The 21,496-nt window shown below is 45.0% G+C and overlaps 1 protein-coding gene across 2 annotated transcripts in view; it reads right to left on the bottom strand.

Moving 5' to 3' along the window:
- si:ch211-243j20.2 (uridine-cytidine kinase-like 1) overlaps window positions 1–21,496 on the bottom strand; it is a 115,857-nt gene that overhangs the window by 61,345 nt on the left and 33,016 nt on the right. For both annotated transcript variants that reach the window (XM_038800031.1, XM_038800032.1), the window contains exon 5: window positions 18,485–18,556. In XM_038800031.1, the coding sequence (XP_038655959.1) occupies window positions 18,485–18,556 (72 nt within the window). The remainder of the gene's footprint in view (window positions 1–18,484; window positions 18,557–21,496) is intronic.

Below are 21,496 nucleotides of genomic sequence, written 5' to 3' on the forward strand. Positions count from 1 at the left end.
TCATTTTTAATGACTGAAAAGTCTGCCCTTTTAACTTACATTGTCACTACATTGATTCGACTGACACCATGAAACCCATCAATACAAAGATACTATGCCTGTGATAATATGCATCATTACCATTAACTATTGTACCCTACAAAGAATGCAGGTGGGATTTGAATTATTCATGAAAATGTAGCAAGTTTGCATAAAAGTACTGCTTTTTCAATCTTTCTCTCCCACAAAGATAACCTTGTCGAAATGTCAGTAAGGATAGCAGCAACCAGGAATTTGGAGTATATTTTTTCTCTCCCACTAACCAGAACAGAGCGATGAAATTTATTTAATAAAATATTATTAAATAATTATATTTAATTATAAATGTTAAATTATAATTAACATTGTAATTTATAATGTTAAATTATAAGTATATAGCACACTATTAATTCTTGCAATCTCATTAAGTATTGGATAAAATTGTGCCATTTTTGAATTGTCTTTATTTAATATCTAAGGAAAAAAACAAAAAATATAACCTCTGTCTTTGCATACTGCGATATAAATAGCACCCCGCCCCCATGCCTTTTATCAAGGACTGATCACCAAAATCGCTAAGGAGAATCTATTCTGTTTCTTTTTAAAGTTATCTTGCATTGCGCAACTAACATACATGTATATATGATCTATCCATTGGTGAATATTTAAACCAGGTCACTTGACATTCACATACCAAGTTCTTATTTCTATCTAAATCATTTTTGTAGATGTAATGAACCAAGATTAACTTTAACACATGCAATGTGCACATAATCATCTAAGAAGTTAAAGCCTTCAGAGCAAAATTATTGAATATGCTATTTATAGAATAGAACAGTACAGCACAGAACAGGCCCTTCGGCCCTCGATGTTGTGCCGAGCAATGATCACCCTACTTAAACCCACGTAACCCGTATACCCGTAACCCAACAATCCCCCCATTAACCTTACACTACGGGCAATTTAGCATGGCCAATCCACCTAACCCGCACATCTTTGGACTGTGGGAGGAAACCGGAGCACCCGGAGGAAACCCACGCGCACACGGGGAGGACGTGCAGACTCCACACAGACAGTGACCCAGCCGGGAATCGAACCTGGGACCCTGGAGCTGTGAAGCATTGATGCTAACCACCATGCTACCGTGAGGCCCCAGCAATTGTCCTAGCAATTCTGGCTTTTCGTAGGCAGTAATTTATAAAGTCACTTCAGTTTAAATACAGGAAGGGGCAGCACGGTGGCACAGTGGTTAGCATTGCTGCCTACGGCTCTGAGGACCCAGGTTCGAATCCCGGCCCTGGGTCACTGTCCGTGTGGAGTTTGCACGTTCTCCCCGTGTCTGGGTGGGTTTCGCCCCCCACAACCCAAAGATGTGCAGGTTAGGTGGATTGGCCACGCTAAATTGCCCCTTAATTGGAAAAAATTATTGGGTACTCTAAATTTTAAAAAAAAGTTTAAATACAGGAATAAATATTATTCCAACCTATAATGAGAAAAACAATTACTCATGGATTTATGGGGTAATGTTAAGCTTACTGTATAAATCTCCCTCTTATCTTTGCCATGATATTTGATTTATATTTTTATTTAGTACAAGCAACTACGGCTGAACTTTCTGTTACTAAAATCTCTAACGTAAAGGGAAAGAACTACCTAAACTATTCTATTGACTGTAATACACACTTTAACACTAATGCATGCAAAATGTGCATCTCCTTTGTAAAAGCCTTTTTATTATTTAACGCTTTTATTTTCAATAACAAGGCACTTGGCCAAGCGAGGACTAATAAAGGAGAGGCAGCATGAATTTTTCAGGATAAATCCTGAAAAACTAACTTGGCTGAACTTTTTTTGAATAGGTAACAGATAAGGTGGATGAGGGTAGTGCAGTTGACATTATGTATATATGGACCTTCAAAAAGCCTTTGATAAAGTGCCACATAAGCTCGTTGACAATATTGCAGCCTCTGGGATAAAAGAGTCAGGAACACACATTGAGGTTTTTGCCAAGAAAAAGGAGGTATGGCTCAGGTACAAGCAGAGATGGAATCAGGGGATTCCCAGGGGATACGGAGTATACTCAAGAAGGAAATTAGGAGGGCAAAAAGGGGTCATAGCATTTACAGTGCAGAAGAAGGCTATTTGACCCATTGAGTCTGCACCGACCCTTGGAAAGACCACCCTACTTAAGCCCTACACCTCCACCCTATCCGCTTTATCCCTGTCACCCAGTAACCCCACCTATCCTTTTTGGACACTAAGGGCAATTTAGAATAGCCAATCCATCTAAACTGCACATCTTTGGACTGTGGGAGGAAACCAGAGCATCCGGGCAGAAACCATGCAGACACGGGAATAACATGCAGACTCCACACAGACAGTGACCCAAGCCAGGAATCGAACCTGGGACCCTGGAGCTGTGAAGCAACTGTGCTAACCACTGTGCTACCGTGCTGCCTATTAGGTAGCTTTGGCTGAGAGGTCGAGAGGATTAAGGCGAATCCAAAGGGATTCTTTAAGTATATTAAAGGAAAAAGAATAACTAGAGAGAATAGGATTCCTCAAGGACCAAAGTGGACACATCCATGTGGAACCGCAGGAGATGAGTGAGGTTCTTAATGAATATTTCTCCTGTGTTTACCGTGGAGAAAGAAATTAAGAATTGGGAACATGTGAAGGTTAGTAGTGATATATTGGGTACAGTTCGCATTACAGTAGAGGTGGTGATCAACTTATTAAAATTTGTGAAGGTGGATAAATCTCCTGGCCCTGAACAGATATGTCCAAGAACATTGCGTGTGGCTAGAGAACAAATTGCGGGGGCCCTGGCTGAGACATTTGCATCATCGTTAGCCACGGGTGAGGTACCAGAAGACTGGAGGATAGCAAATGTTGTGCCCTTATTTAAGAAGGGCTGCAAAGAAAAACCTGGGAATTATAGACTGGTAAGCCTAACATCTGTGGTGGGTAATTTACTAGAGAGAATTCTGAGTGATAAGTTATAGGGGCAATTGGAAAGACAGGGTTTGATTAGAAGTAGTCAGCATGACTTTGTGAATGGGAGATCATGCATTAGAAATTTGTTAGTTCTTTGATGAAGTGACCAGGAAGGTTGATGAGGGCAGGGCAATAGACGTAGTCCATATGGACTTCAGTAAGGCCTTTGATAAAGTTCCATATGGTATACTGCTCTGGAAGGTTAGGTCACATAGAATCTAGGAAGAGCTGGCAAATCGGATATACAATTGGCTTGATGGTAGGAAGCAAAGGGTAATGTTGGAAGGATACTTGTCGGATGAAGGCCTGTGAGTAGTGGTGTGCCTCAGGAGTCAGTGTTGGGCCCATTGCTGTTTGTTATCCATATTAACGATTTAGATGAGAATATACAAGGCATGATCAGTAAGTTTGCAGATGACACTAAAATAGGTGGTATTGTAGACAGTGAGGAAGGTAATCAAAAATTGCAGCAGGATCTTGATAGGCTGGGGAAGTGGGCCGAGAAATGGCAAATGGAGTTCAATACAGATAAGCGGGAGGTGTTGCATTTTGGAAAGTCAAATAAAGGTAGGACTTTGACAATGAATGGTAGGAACTTAGTAATGTGGAACAGAGGGACCTTGGAGTTCAGGTGCAGGGTTCTCTAAGTTGGAGTCACGGGTAGATAGGGCAGTGAAGGCGGCTTTTGGCATGCTGGCCTTCATCAGTCAGGGCATTGAGTACAGAAGTTAGGAAGATATGTTGCAATTGTACAGGACATTGGTGAGGCCGCACCTGGTGTATTGTGTTCAGTTTAGGCTGCCTTACTATAGGAAAGATGATATTAAACTGGAAAGTGTGCAGAAGAGATTTACAAGGACGTTGCCAGGACTCAATGGACTGAGTTACAGAGAGGGAGGTATTGGACAAGCTGGGACTTTTTTGTTTGGAGCGTAGGAGACTGAGGGGTGATCTTATAGAGGTGTATAAGATCATGAGAGTCATGGATAGGGTGAATGCACTCAGTCTTTTTCCCAGGGTCGGGGAATCTAGAACTTGAGGGCATAGGTTTAAGAGGGGAAAGAATTAATGGGAACCCAAAGAGCAACTTTTTTTCTTTACACACAGGGAGTGAGCTGCCCGAGGAAGTGGTCGAAGCAGGGACATTGACAACATTTAAAAGGCATTTGGACAGATACATGGGGCGGGATTCGCCTGGTCCCGGTGGGACGGAGTGGCGTGAACCACTCTGGCGTCGGCCCGCCCCAAAGGTGCGGAATCGTCCGTACCTTCAGGGGCTAGGTCGGTGCCGGAGTGGTTTGCGCCCTGCCCGCTGGCGTGAAAGGCCTTTGGCGCCACGCCAGCTGGGGCCGAAGGGACTCCGCCGGCTGGCAAGGGTCCGCGCATGCGCGGGAGCGTCAGCGGCTGCTGATGTCATCCCCGCGCATGCGCGGGAGGGGGATCACCTAGGCGTCGGCGATCGCGGAGGGCGACAAGGCCGACGCGTAGGAAAAGAGTGCCCCCACGGCACAGGCCCTCCCGCGGATCGGTGGGCCCCAATCGTGGGCCAGGCCACCGTGGATAGGAAAGGTTTCGTGGGATATGGGCCAAATGCAGGCAAATAGGGTTAGCTTAGACGGGCTTTTTGGTTGGCATGGACCAGTTTGGGCCGAAGGGCCTATCTCCATGCAGTAAGCAGATTCTATGATTCTAACAGCATGGATACAAAGGGGTGAATTCTCGGCCTTCCGCCGCAAAATCCGCAGGCGGGTGGTGTTGCCGGTGGAATAGAGAATCCTGCAGAGAATGCATCCCAAAGTTCCCAAGGGATAAAAAACAGTTGAACTCCGATTTGTGGACTAGATGGATGTAGGGGTGGCACAGTAGCATAGCAGTTAGCACTGTTGCTTCACAGCGCCAGTGTCCCAGGTTCAATTCCCAGCTTGGGTCACTGTCTATGCAGAGTCTGCACGTTCCCCCTATGTCGGCGTGGGTTTCCTCCGGGTGCTCCGGTTTCCTCCCACAAGTCCCGAAAGACGCGCTGTCAGGTGAATTGGACATTCTGAATTATCCCGCTATGTACCCATACAGGCGCTGAAGTGTGGCGACTAGGGGCTTTTCACAGTAACTTAATTGCAATGTTAATGTAAGCCTACTTGTGACACTAATAAAGATTATTCATTATTATTAATAGCAGTGCTAACTGCTATCCAGCAGAGGGCAGCAGAGCAGAGCTACTGATCAGCTGTTCTGGGGAAATTTGCATACGTGCAGTGCGGTCAGCCTAAGTTGAAGGTGGTTTGTGGAGAGGCTGTTGGCAAGTGACAGTTAAACCCGAAACACTTCGTGAGTGTTTCCCACCCTACCTCCTCCTCTAATCAACTAATCAACCCCCCCACCCCACGGTGGTTGGGAAGCGGGAGCAGGGGCCTGTCGTGTAGGTGAGTGAGTGCCTTTAAATTTGCTTACTTTTCAGCGGGAGCAGGGTTTGAGGTAATATCAGGTAAGCTCTTCCTTTCTTTTTCTTGTTTTTTTTTAAATCTAGAGGTGATGTCAGGGAAGGCAGTACAATGCTCCTCCTGCAGAATGTTTGAGGTGAGGGACGCCGTCAGTGTCCCTGCTGATTTCATCTGTGGGAAGTGCACCCAACTCCAGCTCCTCAAAAACCGTGTTAGGGACCTGGAGCTTGAGCTGGATGAACTTCGGATCATTCGGGAGGCAGAGGGGGTCATAGATAGGAGCTTCAGGGAAGTAGTTACACCAAAGACTGGAGATAGATGGGTAACTGTAAGAGGGACTGGGAAGAAGCAGTCAGTGCAGGGACTCCTTGCGGTCGTTCCCCTGAGTAACACGTATACCGTTTTGGATACTTGTGGGGGGGACGACTTACCAGGGGTAAGCCATGGGGTACGGGCCTCTGGCACGGAGTCTGTCCCTGTTGCTCAGAAGGGAAGGGGGGAAAGGAGTAGAACATTAGTAATTGGGGACTCAATAGTCAGGGGCACAGATAGGAGATTTTGTGGGAGCGAGAGAGACTCACGTTTGGTATGTTGCCTCCCAGGTGCAAGGGTACGTGATGTCTCGGATCGTGTTTTCCGGGTCCATAAGGGGGAGGGGGAGCAGCCCCAAGTCGTAGTCCACATTGGCACTAACGACATAGGTAGGAAAGGGGACACGGATGTCAGGCAGGCCTTTAGGGAGCTAGGATGGAAGCTCAGAGCGAGAACAAACAGAGTTGTTATCTCTGGGTTGTTGCCCGTGCCACGTGATAGTGAGATGAGGAATAGGGAGAGAGAGCAATTAAACACGTGGCTACAGGGATGGTGCAGGCGGGAGGGATTCAGATTTCTGGATAACTGGGGCTCTTTCTGGGGAAGGTGGGACCTCTATAGACAGGATGGTCTACATCTGAACCTGAGGGGCACCAATATCCTGGGGGGGAGATTTGTTAGTGCTCTTTGGGGGGGTTTAAACTAATTCAGCAGGGGCATGGGAACCTGGATTGTAGTTTTGGGGTACGGGAGATTGAGAGTATAGAGGTCAGGAGCACAGATTTGACTTCGCAGGAGGGTGCCAGTGTTCAGGTAGGTGGTTTGAAGTGTGTCTACTTCAATGCCAGGAGTATACGAAATAAGGTAGGGGAACTGGCAGCATGGATTGGTACCTGGGACTTCGATGTTGTGGCCATTTCAGAGACATGGATAGAGCAGGGACAGGAATGGTTGTTGCAGGTTCCGGGGTTTAGGTGTTTTAGTAAGCTCAGAGAAGGGGGCAAAAGAGGGGGAGGTGTGGCGCTGCTAGTCAAGGACAGTATTACGGTGGCGGATAGGATGCTAGATGGGGACTCTTCTTCTGAGGTAGTGTGGGCTGAGGTTAGAAACAGGAAAGGAGAGGTCACCCTATTGGGAGTTTTCTATAGGCCACCTAATAGTTCTAGGGATGTAGAGGAAAGGATGGCGAAGATGATTCTGGAAAAGAGCGAAAGTAACAGGGTAGTTGTTATGGGAGACTTTAACTTTCCAAATATTGACTGGAAAAGATATAGTTCGAGTACATTAGATGGGTCATTCTTTGTACAATGTGTGCAGGAGGGTTTCCTGACACAATATGTTGACAGGCCAACAAGAGGCGAGGCCACATTGGATTTGGTTTTGGGTAATGAACCAGGCCAGGTGTTAGATCTGGAGGTAGGTGAGCACTTTGGAAACAGTGACCACAATTCGGTGACCTTTACGTTAGTGATGGAAAGGGATAAGTATACCCCGCAGGGCAAGAGTTATAGCTGGGGGAAGGGCAATTATGATGCCATTAGACATGACTTAGGATGTGTTGGTTGGAGAAGTAGGCTGCAAGGGTTGGGCACACTGGATATGTGGAGCTTGTTCAAGGAACAGCTATTGCATGTTCTTGATAAGTACGTACCAGTCAGGCAGGGAGGAAGGGGTCGAGCGAGGGAACCGTGGTTTACCAAAGAAGTGGAATCTCTTGTTAAGAGGAAGAAGGAGGCCTATGTGAAGATGAGGCGTGAAGTTTCAGTTGGGGCGCTTGATAGTTACAAGGAAGCGAGGAAGGATCTAAAGAGAGAGCTGAGACGAGCAAGGAGGGGACATGAGAAGTCTTTGGCAGGTAGGATCAAGGAAAACCCAAAAGCTTTCTATAGGTATGTCAGGAATAAAAGAATGACTAGGGTAAGAGTAGGGCCAGTCAAGGACAGTGGTGGGAAGTTGTGTGTGGAGGCTGAGGAGATAAGCGAGATACTAAATGAATACTTTTCGTCAGTATTCACTCAAGAAAAAGATAATATTGTGGAGGAGAATGCTGAGACCCAGGCTATTAGAATAGATGGCATTGAGGTGCGTAGGGAAGAAGTGTTGGCAATTCTGGACAAGGTGAAAATAGATAAGTCCCCGGGGCCGGATGGGATTTATCCTAGGATTCTCTGGGAAGCCAGCGAAGAGATTGCTGAGCCTTTGGCTTTGATTTTTAGGTCATCATTGGCTACAGGAATAGTGCCAGAGGACTGGAGGATAGCAAATGTGGTCCCTTTGTTCAAGAAGGGGAGTAGAGATAACCCCGGTAACTATAGGCCGGTGAGCCTAACGTCTGTGGTGGGTAAAGTCTTGGAGAGGATTATAAAAGATACGATTTATAATCATCTAGATAGGAATAATATGATTAGGGACAGTCAGCATGGTTTTGTGAAGGGTAGGTCATGCCTCACAAACCTTATCGAGTTCTTTGAGAAGGTGACTGAACAGGTAGACTAGGGTAGAGCAGTTGATGTGGTGTATATGGATTTCAGTAAAGCGTTTGATAAGGTTCCCCACGGTCGGCTATTGCAGAAAATACGGAGGCTGGGGATTGAGGGTGATTTAGAGATGTGGATCAGAAATTGGCTAGTTGAAAGAAGACAGAGAGTGGTAGTTGATGGGAAATGTTCAGAATGGAGTTCAGTTACGAGTGGCGTACCACAAGGATCTGTTCTGGGGCCGTTGCTGTTTGTCATTTTTATAAATGACCTAGAGGAGGGCGCAGAAGGATGGGTGAGTAAATTTGCAGACGACACTAAAGTCGGTGGAGTTGTAGACAGTGCGGAAGGATGTTGCAGGTTACAGAGGGACATAGATAAGCTGCAGAGCTGGGCTGAGAGGTGGCAAATGGAGTTTAATGTGGAGAAGTGTGAGGTGATTCACTTTGGAAAGAATAACAGAAATGCGGAATATTTGGCTAATGGTAAAATTCTTGGTAGTGTGGATGAGCAGAGGGATCTCGGTGTCCATGTACATAGATCCCTGAAAGTTGCCACCCAGGTTGATAGGGTTGTGAAGAAGGCCTATGGTGTGTTGGCCTTTATTGGTAGAGGGATTGAGTTCCGGAGCCATGAGGTCATGTTGCAGTTGTACAAAACTCTAGTACGACCGCATTTGGAGTATTGCGTACAGTTCTGGTCGCCTCATTATAGGAAGGACGTGGAAGCTTTGGAACGGGTGCAGAGGAGATTTACCAGGATGTTGCCTGGTATGGAGGGAAAATCTTATGAGGAAAGGCTGATGGACTTGAGGTTGTTTTTGTTAGAGAGAAGAAGGTTAAGAGGTGACTTAATAGAGGCATACAAAATGATCAGAGGGTTAGATAGGGTGGACAGCGAGAGCCTTCTCCCGCGGATGGAGGTGGCTAGCACGAGGGGACATAGCCTTAAATTGAGGGGTAATAGATATAGGACAGAGGTCAGAGGTGGGTTTTTTACGCAAAGAGTGGTGAGGCCGTGGAATGCCCTACCTGCAACAGTAGTGAACACGCCAACATTGAGGGCATTAAAAAATTTATTGGATAAGCATAATGGATGATAAGGGCATAGTGTAGGTTAGATGGCCTTTAGATTTTTTCCATGTCGGTGCAACATCGAGGTCCGAAGGGCCTGTACTGCGCTGTATCGTTCTATGTTCTATGTTCTATTATTATAGAAGAGTTTCCAAAATTCAGTACTAGGACTACTGCTGTTTTTAACATATTCAGAACACAAAGTCACAGATGACACAAAGTATAGTAAATAAAAGGATGATGGATAACTCTACCCCAGAATACTGAAGGAGGTTAGAGGGGACATTCCTGAAGCCTTGACAGAAATCTTCTGATCCTCACTGTCTTCAGGTGATGTCCCGGAGGACTGGAGAACAGCCAATATTGTTCCTTTGTTTAAGAAGCGTAGCAAGGATAATCCAGGGAACTACAGGCCGGTGAGCCTTACGTCAGTGGTAATGACTGGAGAGAATTCTTCGAGACAGGATCTACTCCCATTTGGAAGCAAGTGGATGTATTAGTGAGAGGCGGCATGATTTTGTGAAGGGGAGGTCGTGTCTCACTAACTTGATAGAGTTTTTCGAAGAGGTCACAAAGATGATTGATGCAGGTAGAGCAGTGAATGTTGTCTATATGGACTTCAGTAAGGCCTTTGACAAATTCCCTCATGGTAGACTGGTACAAAAGGTGAAGTCACACGGGATCAGGGATGAGCTGGCAAGGTGGATACAGAACTGGCTAGGTCATAGAAGGCAGAGAGTAGCAATGGAAGGGTGCTTTTCGAATTGGAGGGCTGTGACTAGAGGTGTTCCGCAGGGATCAGTGCTGGGACCTTTGCTGTCCATAGTATATATAAATGATTTGGAGTACAATATAACTGGTCTGATTAGTAAGTTTTCAGACGACACAAAGGTAGGTGGAATTGCGGATAGCGATGAGCACTGTCAGAGGATACAGCAGGATTTAGATCGTTTGGAGACTTGGGCGGAGAGATGGCAGATGGAGTTTAATCCGGACAAATGTGAGGCAATGCATTTTGGAAGGTCAAATGCAGGTAGGGAATGTACAGTGAATGGTAGAACCCTCAAGAATATTGAAAGTCAGAGAGATCTAGATGTACAGGTCCACAGGTCACTGAAAGGGGCAACACAGGTAGAGAAGGTAGTCAAGAAGGCATACGGCATGCTTGCCTTCATTGGCCGGGGCATCGAGTATAAGAATTGGCAAGTCATGTTGCAGCTGTATAGAACCTTAGGCCACACTTGGAGCATAGTGTTCAATTCTAGTCGCCACACTACCAGAAGGATATGGAGGCTTTAGAGGGGGTGCAGAAGAGATTTACCAGGATGTTGCCTGTTATGGAACACATTAGCTATGAGGAGCAGTTAAATAAACTCGGTTTGTTCTCACTGGAACAACGGAGGTTGAGGGGTGACCTGATAGAGATCTACAAAATTATGAGGGGCATAGACAGAGTGGACAGTCAGAGGCTTTTTCCCAGGTAGAGGGGTCAATTACTAGAGGCCATAGGTTTAAGGTGCGAGGGGTAAGGTTTAGAGACGTACGAGGCAAGCTTTTTACACAAAGGGTAGTGGGTGCCTGGAACTCGCTGCCGGAGGAGGTGGTGGAAGCAGGGACGATAGTGACGTTTATGAGCATCTTGACAAATACATGAATAGGAAGGGAATAGAGGGATACGGACCCAGGAAGTGTAGAAGATTTTAGTTTAGACGGGCAGCATGGTCGGCACAGGCTTGGTGGGCCGAAGGGCCTGTTGCTGTGCTGTACTTTTCTTTGTTCTTGTTCTTAACGGAGCAGGGAAGGTTAATAAAGCAGTTAATAAAGCAAGTGGGATCCTGAGACGAGAGGATTAAAATCTAGGAGATAATGCCAAACATATACAAGCTCTAGTTCAGCACCAGCTGGTGTATTGTGTCAAATTCTGGGCACCAAAAAACCATAGAATATGCACTGTGAAAGGAGGCCATTCGGCCCATTTGGTCTGCACCAACCCACTTAAGCCCTCACTTCCACCCTATCCCACTGACCCAATAACCCCATATAACTCTTTTGGACACCAAGGGAAATTTAGCATGGCCAATCCACTTAACGTGCCAATGCACGTTTTGGGTCTGCGGGAGGAAACCGGAGCACCTGAAGGAACCTACACAGACATGGGAAGAACGTGCAGACTCCACACTGACAGTGACCCAGCATGGAATCGAACCTGGGACTCTAGAGCTGTGAAGCCAGGGCTAACCACTGTGCTACCGCGCTGCCCATAAGCCAAAGGAGCAGAATTAGGCCACTCGGCCCATTGAGCCTGCTCCGCCATTCAATCATGGCTGATATTTTTCTCATCCCCATTCTCGTGCGTTCTCCTCATAACCCCTGATCCCCTTATTAATCAAGAACCTATCTATCTCTTTGGCCTCCACAGCCTTCTGCGGCAAAGAGTTCCACAGATTCACCACCCTCTGGCTGAAGAAATTCCTCCTCATCTGTTTTAAAGGATCGTCCCTTTAGTCTGAGATTGTGTCCTCTGCTTCTAGTTTTTCCCCACAAGTGGAAACAGCCTCTCCATGTCCACACTACCCAGGCCTCGCAGTATCCTGTCAGTTTCAATGAGATTCCCCCTCATCCTTCTAAACTCCACAACTACAGACCCAGAGTCCTCAACCAATCCTCATATGACAAGTTCTTCATTCCAGGGATCATTCTTGTGAACCTCCTCTGGACCCTTTCCAAGGCCAGCACATCCTTCCTTAGATACAGGGCCCAAAACTGCTCACAATATTCCAAATGGGGTCTGACCAGAGCCTTATACAGCCTCAGAAGTACATCCCTGGTCTTGTATTCTAGCCCTCTTGACATGAATGCTAACATTGCATTTGCCTTCTTTGCTGCTGACTGAACCTGCACGTTAAGAGAATCATGAACAAGGACTCCCAAGTTCCTTTGTGCTTCTGATTTCCTCAGCATTTCCCCATTTAGAAAATAGTCTATGCTTAAATTTCTCCTTCCAAAATGCATAACCTCACACTTTTCCACATTGTATTTCATTTGCCACTTCGTTGCCTACTCTCCCAGCTTGTCCAAGTCCTTCTGCAGCCCCCTTGCTTCCTCAATACTACCTGTCCCTCTTCAGATCTTTGTATCATCTACAAACTCAGCAATAGCACTTCAGTTCCTTCTTCCAGATCATTAATGTATATTGTGAAAAGTTGTGGTCTCCACACAGACCGCGGAGGCACACCACTAGTCACTGGCTGCCATCTTGAAAAAGACCCCTTTATCCCCACTCTCTGCCTTCTGCCAGTCAGCCAATTATCTATCCATGCCAGGATCTTACCCTTAACACCATGGACTCTTAACTTATTTAATAGTGTCTTATACGGCACCTTGTCAAAGGCCTTCTGGAAATCTAAATAAATGACGTCCATTGGTTCTCCTTTGTCTAACTTCCTTGTTACCTCCTCAAAGAACTCTAACAGATTTGTCAGACATGACTTCCCCTTGACAAAGCCATGCTGATTCAGTCCTATTTTACCATGCACTTCCAAGTACTCCACAATCTCATCTTTAATAACGAACTCTAAAATCTTACCAATGCCTGAAGTCAGGCTAACTGGCCTATAATTTCCCGTTGTCTGCCTACCTCCCTTCTTTTTTTAAAAATATAAATGTTTTTATTGGGTTTTTTTTGTCCTCCCTCCCTTCTTAAACAGTGGTGTTACATTAGCCAATTTCCAGTCCTCTGGGACCTTACCTGCCTCCAGTGATTCCTGAAAGATCACCACCAATGCTTCCACAATCTCTTCAGCTATCTCTTAAAGGACCCTGGGATGTAGTCCATCCGGTCCAGGTGACTTATCCACCTTCAGACATTTCAGTTTCCCCAGAACCTTCTCCTTAGTAATGGCCACTGCTCTCACCTCTGCCCCCTGATTCTCCTGGAACCCAGGCATCCCCCTGGTGTCTTGCACCATGAAGACTGATGCAAAGTAATTATTCAGTTCGCCTACCATTTATTTGTTTCCTATTATTACTTCTCCAGCCACATTTTCCAGTGGTCCAATATCTATTTTTGCCTCTCTCTTTCCTTTTATATATTGAAAGAAACTCTATCTTCTTTTATAGTGCTAGCTAGCTTGCACTCATATTTCATCTTCTCTCCCCTTATTGCTTTTTTAGTTGTCCTCTGCTCGCTTTTGAAGGCTCCCCAGTCCTCTGGCTTCTCACTAATCCTCGCCACTTTGTATGCTTTTTCTTTTGCTTTTATACTGTCATTAACTTCCCTCGTCAACCATGGATGCCTCTCCTGTCCTTAACATGTTTCCTCCTCTTTGGGATGAATTTCTGCTGTGCCTCCTGAATAACCCCCAAAACTCCTGCCATTGCTATTCCACTGTCTTCCCTGCTACTCTCCTTTTCCAATCAACTCTGACCATACTTTAGGGGCAGCACGGTGGCCTAGTGGTTAGCACAACCGCCTCACGGCGCTGAGGTCCCAGGTTCGATCCCGGCTCTGGGTCACTGTCCGTGTGGAGTTTGCACATTCTCCCCGTGTCTGCGTGGGTTTCGCCCCCACAACCCAAAAATGTGCACAGTAGGTGGATTGGCCACGCTAAATTGCCCCTTAATTGGAAAAAATAATTGGGTAATCTAAATTTATAAAAAAAAAACTCTGACCATACTTTAAGTGGGTGTGAAACCTTTGCGGAGGGTACAAATGAGATTTAGTAAAATGCTTCCAGGAATGAGAAATTACACAGATAGATTGGAGAAGTTGGGGTTGTTCTCCTTAAGAGCAGAGAAGTCCAAAAGGAAATTTCATCAGGATGTTTTTAATAATAAAGGGCACAGATTTAAGTGTTTGGCAAAACACCCAGTAGTGACATGAGCAAATTTTGTTTCTGCACAAGTGGTTGGGATTTGGGGTGCACCCTATATATGGTGGGGCAGCAGATTAAATAGCAGTCTTCAAAAGGGAAGTGGACAAATAATTGAAGGAGAAATGCTTTCCAGGATATAGGTCAAGACCAAGGGAGCATGATCAAAATTTCCTCCAAGCTGTGGTGCATGTCTGATCACACAACAACCAAAAGATTCCCACAAAGTTGTTCCCTTTAAAACCGTAAGAAATAGGAACAGCAGTAGGCCGTTTGGCCCCTCGAGCTTGCCCTGCCATCATAAGGTCATGGCTGATCAGACATTCCTCACGTTCACTTTCCTGCCCTTTCCCCGTAACCCTTGATTCCCTTACTGATCAAGAACCTTTGGGGGGGGGGGGGGGGGGGGGGGGGAGAGAGGAGAAGAGTTCCAAAACTTTATTCTGAGCCAATGCCCTCTGGTTCTAGACTCTCCCATGAGGGGAAACAACCTCTCAGCATTTACCCTGTCAAGCACCTTAAGAATCTTTTATGTTTCAATAGGATCACCTTTCACTCTTGTAAATTCCAATAAGTAGAGTCCCAACATATTTAACCTTTGTTGATAAGACAATCCTTCCATACCGTGGATTATTCTAGTGAACCTTCTCTGAATCGCCTCCAATGCAATAGCATTCCTTAAGATACCATGGATACAGACTTCTGGTGAGGGGGATGTGCTGAGTAGTCACACATCAGGTGGCTATCCTCCGTAAGACTGCAAAACAGGCACTTTTGACCGAATTTAGCTGCAAAATCAGACTAAAACATCCCCTTACCCTCAACAACAAGATGTACAATGAAAATGCCAGGAAGCTGCTGCTCAAGAGGGGGCAAGAATGGCAAGAAGTGCAGCAAGGGACAGGAATGGCGAGCAAGCAGGTGCACAAGGCATGGGGTGCCTAGCCACCCCCAAGAGAGGGAGAAGGCGACCCCAAAAGCAAGCTTCCCCCGCCTCGGTGACAGACATTGGATGGAAGACATCCCTCACCGGGAAACTGAAGGCAATGAGGGACAACATCAAGACCAAAATAAAGGCAGCGGTCAAGATGGCGGCATGGAAAGGAGACTGGAAGCCCAGGGGAGCACGATAAAGCAGCTGGAAAAAGCATCGATGGACTAGGGCAACCGAAACGTCGCTCTGGAGGCCAAAATCAAGAGGTTGGTGGCGACCCAGGACAGCCTGAAAGGAAAAGTCGAGGACCAAGAAAACCGGTCGAGGGAGCAGAACATCAGAATAGTGGGCCTGCCAGAGGGAATCAAGGGCAGGGACCCGACTGATGAAGTCGCCCAAATGCTGGGCAACATAGTGGGGAGGGACAGCTTCCCAAGCCACCGGAGATCACCAGGGCTCACAGGTCGCTCTGACCAAAACCCAAGGCGCGGGAGCAGCCGAGAGCAATAATAGTAAAGCTACACATGTACCAGGACTGGAAAAAGATCCTTCGCTGGGCCAGAGAGATGAAGACATGCACCGGGAGGGACATAAAAACAGAGTCTACCAGGACATTGGGGTGGACCTGGCAAAGCACAGGGCGGAAATTAATCAGGAAACTTTGGCTTACTTAAAAACAAAATCACATTCGGGCTGCTGCACCCCCCATCAGAATAGTCATCTGGAACATCTGGGTACTTAACAACCCGGTGTAAAGATCCAGAGTCTTCGCCCATCTGAAAAGTATGAAAGCTGACATAGTCTTCCTCTAAAAGACTCTAAGAGACTCACCCGAGGGGGAAGGACCAAGTTCAGGTAAGGAAGGGCAGGGTGTGACAGACCTACCATTCATTGCACCCAGGCGAGAAGGAATTCACGTTCTTCTCACCAGTACATATGTACACCCATGTTGATTTCTTTGTAGTGGGTAAATTGATGCTTCCAGATAGTCAGAGCGGAATATTCTATTACATGGATTTGAGGTTGGAGACGGGCCATGCCAACGCCCCCATGAAGCATGCCAACGCCCCCATGAAGGTTGGACACAACCCTCTTGGCTGACTAGGTCTTCTGCCAAAAAAGAACACAGGCCATAGACGAGAATGTTACCAACAACTGGAACAGGAAAGTCTCACCTTCCATGTTCTGGGTGGTAGTGGAAGCTGTGATTAGAGAGAAATTATCGCCGACAAGACAGGCAGGGACAGGGAAGAGAGGGCAGCTAGGCAACAACTTATCGACTCCATTCTGGGGATCGACAGAAGATGCTCCGAGGCCCCTAGCATAGAGTTTCTGGCAGAGAGGAAAAAGCTACAAATGGAATTCAATCCACCAGGAAAGCAGTGTATCAACTCCTCCAGACACAGGGGACCTTCTATGAATACGGAGACAAGACTAGCTGCCTCCAACGCTAACAGAAGCCACCATGTCGCTGACCCCAAAAAGGACAAAGACCCAACGGAATGCGGATCATAGATACCCATCTTGCTGCTTAATGCAGACACTACTCGCAAAGGTCCTGGCCAAGCGGCTGGAGAAATCGTACCAGAGGCGGTCTCAGAAGGTCAGACCTGCTTTGTTAAGGCTAGACAGCGAACATTAGACGACTGCTGAACATGATAATGACCGCATCCGGGGAGAGAACACCAGAGGTGATCGTCTTCCTTGGTGCAGAAAAGGGCTTTGACAGAGTCGAGTGAAAGTACCTCAATGAGGTACTAGAGCAGTTTGGGCTAGGGACAGGTTCTACCTCATGGGTGAAACTCCTGTTCAACGCCCCAAGGCGAGCGTATGGACCAATGCTACCAGCTCTGAATACTTCCAGCTGCACAGAGGTACAAGGTCAGGATGCCTGCTGTCCCCGCTCCTATTCGCCCTGGCAAATTGCCCTCAAGAGCAGCGAGGGTGGAAGGGAGTCAGAGAGCACAAAATCTCGCTCTATGCGGATGACCTGCTCATCTACATCTCGGACCCGCAAAGCGGCATGGAAGAAATCTTGACGCTTTAAGAGAATTTGGAGCCTTCTCGGGCTACAAACTCAACCTGAAATATTCCCTGAGAACCAGAGAGGGGAAGGGGCAGAGCTGGAGGTACTACCATTTAAAGTAGCCCAAAACAAATTCCACTACCCAAGGATCCAGATTGCCCATGACTGGACACGAATCCACAAGTGGAACCTGACCAGTCTGGCCAAGGATGTTAAAATGTAGGGAAATTATTAGGCCCAACACAACAAATTAATTAGAGGAACCTTGAGGGACTAACTGGTTTGCTCTTTGAAAGTGCTGGCACAGACTTAATAATCCAAATGACCTTCTGTGTTGGACTTTTCTGTGGTTCTAGAATAGCAGTAAGAATTGCTTATCTTAACATTAAGCAAAGTAAACAGTATGATCGCAAAACTATTGATTAATCAGCGCTGACATGTTGCCCCTTACTGATGTCTTTCCATCTGACTATATTTTGCTCTACATGCCCTACTCATGTTGGTGGTGTAATGCTGAGCACCAAATCATCTTTGTCTCTCCCCTTGCTCTTCTATAATCTTCACCACCTTCCAAGCGTTCAATCTCATTCTTAGCTAGTAACCTTTAAAATCCTGGTCAGCTACTGTGCAAATAAAGTAACCATACATTTCATCTAAAGCTAATTATGTTAATAAAGTATACACACCAAGTATCAATCGGGTTTCTGTATTTTTATGATTTACTATATTATTTCACTTATTAAAACATTGTATATGATTTGAAAAAGGTTCGATGTTCCTTATTACTACTTCACAGCAATTGGTGATGACCTTCATTAATCCTTCCATTACCATCAAAAAAATTCTCAGGTGAAGACAAAGATCATATTTCATGTTTTTGGAGCACATTAGATTATATGCCACCATTAAGTCATGAAGTTGGAGCAAAGTTTCAATTCTGTGACAAAGAAAATAGACAAAAATATATTTTTTGAAAATTCAGCTCTTGTAATGAATTTAAAAGACTATATGCTATGATATAGTGACCACGTTGGAATTAAAAAAAAAAAAGATTTAAAACTTTTGAGGATAACTTCACAAAAGTGGAATGAAAAGCAGCTCAGCCGAAACTGTAACACATGACAAGAATACAGAATTTACACTGTCATCAATTATTAGGTCTTCATGCAGAATCAAACAGTACTACATTTCAATGTAAGAAATTTAAGGCATTACATTCCAGAAAAGTATTACTAATTTCAATACGCTACTACTCAGTATCAGGCATAATTAGTCTAAATGGGTTATGGTGCTTAAACAGTTTTTGTTTCAATATTGTAATGAAAAATAACTGTGCACCTTTAGGAGTTCCTTGTTAGCAAATGCAAGAATTCCTTCAAAGATCACAACATTTGCTCCATACACAGTTTTCTGTAAAACAAACAAAAGTTAGCGAACAGCACACACTGCATTATATATACTATGTTTCACACTATGTTTAATACTACCATAAATTAAAAGCTGATAACCTATTTTAACGAGTGACTGTCAAGCAGTGGCTGCCATGATGGTATGGGGGAATGGTCAGAATATTACCTTTTTACCTCTGACGTTGAATCCAATCGAACGGAAAATGACTTTCAAGCATTGGCTGCCATGGGGATATGGGAGGAGTGGTTATAATATCACCTTTTTACCTCTGATATTGAATCCAATATAATGTAAATGATGGATAATATTTTCTGCTTACACTGATTGCAAGAAAAGCACAAAATTATTTTCAACTCAATTTCAATTGTAAATGATCGCATATACACAATTATACGCAGCTTAGAGTCAGGAGTTTTCCAGCACGGTAAAAGGCTCTTTGGCCCAATGCATTCATGCCGACCATCAAGCACCTATCTATTCCAATCCCATTTTCCAGCATTTGGTAGAATATGATTCGGGGACCAGAATAAATATAAATATATATTATATTTTTTTCTTTATATAAGCTGATTATATTTCAATAAACCTGAAAGCAATGGTTTTTAACCATACAAAATTGAAAATGATAAATTACTCAAAATACTGAATTGCAGAATTTCATGTAGACTATTTATAAATATCATGACCCAGGATGTCACTTCAATCTTTCCAATGTTTTCTTCTAAGCTAAATACTATGGTCAAAAAATGTGTTGCTTAAAATTGGAAAAGCTATTCTCTTTCAAACATATTTCCTCTTAATGGTAAGAAATGTCCTTAAGAATTTATCGTAATTTACAGTGGCTAGCACCGTTGCTTCACAGCTCCAGGGTCCCAGGTTCGATTCTCAACTTGGTCACTGTCTGTGTGGAGTCTGCACGTTCGCACGTGTCTGCGTGGGTTTCCTCCGGGTGCTCCGTTTTCCTCCCACAAGTCCCAAAAGACGTGCTGTTTGGTAATTTGGACATTCTGAATTCTCCGAGAATTCGTGTACCTGAACAGGCGCCAGAATATGGCTACTAGGGGCTTTTCACAGTAATTTTATTGCAGTGTTAATGTAAGCCTACTTGTGACAATAATATTATTACTAAAATATATAATTCGGTCCAATTTTCCAGAATCCACAATTGAGATTTTAACAATTTTAGTTTCAAGCATGATACTAAATATTTTGTATTATATTAAAGTACCAATTTATTTATTAAAAAAAACATTCACAAAGTACTATAAACTACAGACCTGATATTAATGCTGACATCGGGCAGCAAATAGATATAACACTGCTTGAATAAATTGTTGATATGGGCTTAATCATTAAACCCTTTCTGGTCAGCCAGGCCATTTGTAATCTTAAAATGGTAATATAAATTACCAAGTGTGGATAGAGAATTATATTAATAAATTTCGGACTATTTTACAAATATCCTGTCAATTTCCCTTTTACTCACACAAAATAATTACAATCTACATCAGGATTTCTTAATATATCACTGATATACAACAGAATAACAGAATCACAGTATAATACAGTACAGAAGAGGGTCTTCACCCCATCGAATCTGCTCCAGCACATGAAAAACAACTGGCCTGCCTACCTAGTCCCATTTGCCAGCACTTGGCCCACAGCCTTGAATGTTCTAATGGGCCAAGTGCCCATCCAGGTACTTTTTAAATGTGAGGCAACCCACCTCACCACCTTCCCAGCACTGCAATCCAGACCGTCACCACCCTCTGGGTAAAAGACTTTTCCTCAAATCCCCCCCTGAACTTCATGCCCCTGATCTTGAACGTGTGTCCTCTTGTAACTGACGATTCCAATCAGGGGAACAGCTGCTGCCTAGCCACGCTGTCCATGCCCCTCATAATCTTGAACACGTTGATCAGTCTTCTCCGCTCCAGCGAAAACAACTCAAGCCTTTCCTGGCATGCTCTCCTGCACTATTCATTGAACCGGGGTTGATCCCCTGGCTTGGTGGCGATGGTAGACTGGGGGATATGCCGGTTGCAGATTGTGGTCGAATACAATTCTGCTGCTGCTGATTGCCCACAGCAATGGATGCCCATTCTGGAGTTGCTAGATCTGTTCGAAATCTATTCCATTTAGCACGGTGGTAGTGCCATACAACACAATAGAGTATCCTCAATGTGAAGACGGGACTTTGTCTCCACAAGGACTGTGTGGTGGTCACTTCTATCAATACTGTCATGGACAGATGCATCTGCAGCAGGTAGACTGGTGAGGAGGAGGTCAAGTATGTTTTTCCCTCCTGTTGGTTCCCTCACCACCTGCTGCAGTCCCAGTCTAGCAGCTATGTCCTTTAGGACCCAGCCAGCTCGGTCAGCGGTGGTACTACCAAGCCACTCTTGGCGATGGACATTGAAGTCCCCCACTCAGGGCATATTCTGCACCCTTGCCACCCTCAGTGCTTCCTCCAAGTGGTGTTCAACATGGAGGGAGTACTGATTCAACATGAAACTGTTGCGGTCGCGTGGACTGATAGTTGAAGACAGATAAGAAGGACAAGGACAGAAGATGGATCCTGTTTCAGCTAGGAATGGTCAAACTAATGATCCCAGGTCATGGGTGTACGTGGCTATGAATTTTCCTAACGCTGGAAAACAAAACTAGATAAAAAGGGGAGGCTAGAAGCCTCCGCAGCGAGACCTGCAGGAAAAACCATTGTGTAAATAAACCCCGAGTCCCAGACTCGGAGAAGAAGACGACCCATCTCACCTTGTAACAGGTAGTACTCTGGTCTAAGCCAGGAATCTTGTGGTTCATTCTAACAAGTAATCAGTACTTTAACAAATTATATAAAAAGTTGTGTTGTCTATTTTTTAAAACATTAATAAAGATTCAGTTGTACAAACTATTTTGTGCATTTTTTTGTCTGCCACGTCA

Source organism: Scyliorhinus canicula, chromosome 6, assembly GCF_902713615.1.
Source record: "Scyliorhinus canicula chromosome 6, sScyCan1.1, whole genome shotgun sequence".
NCBI lineage: Eukaryota > Metazoa > Chordata > Chondrichthyes > Carcharhiniformes > Scyliorhinidae > Scyliorhinus > Scyliorhinus canicula.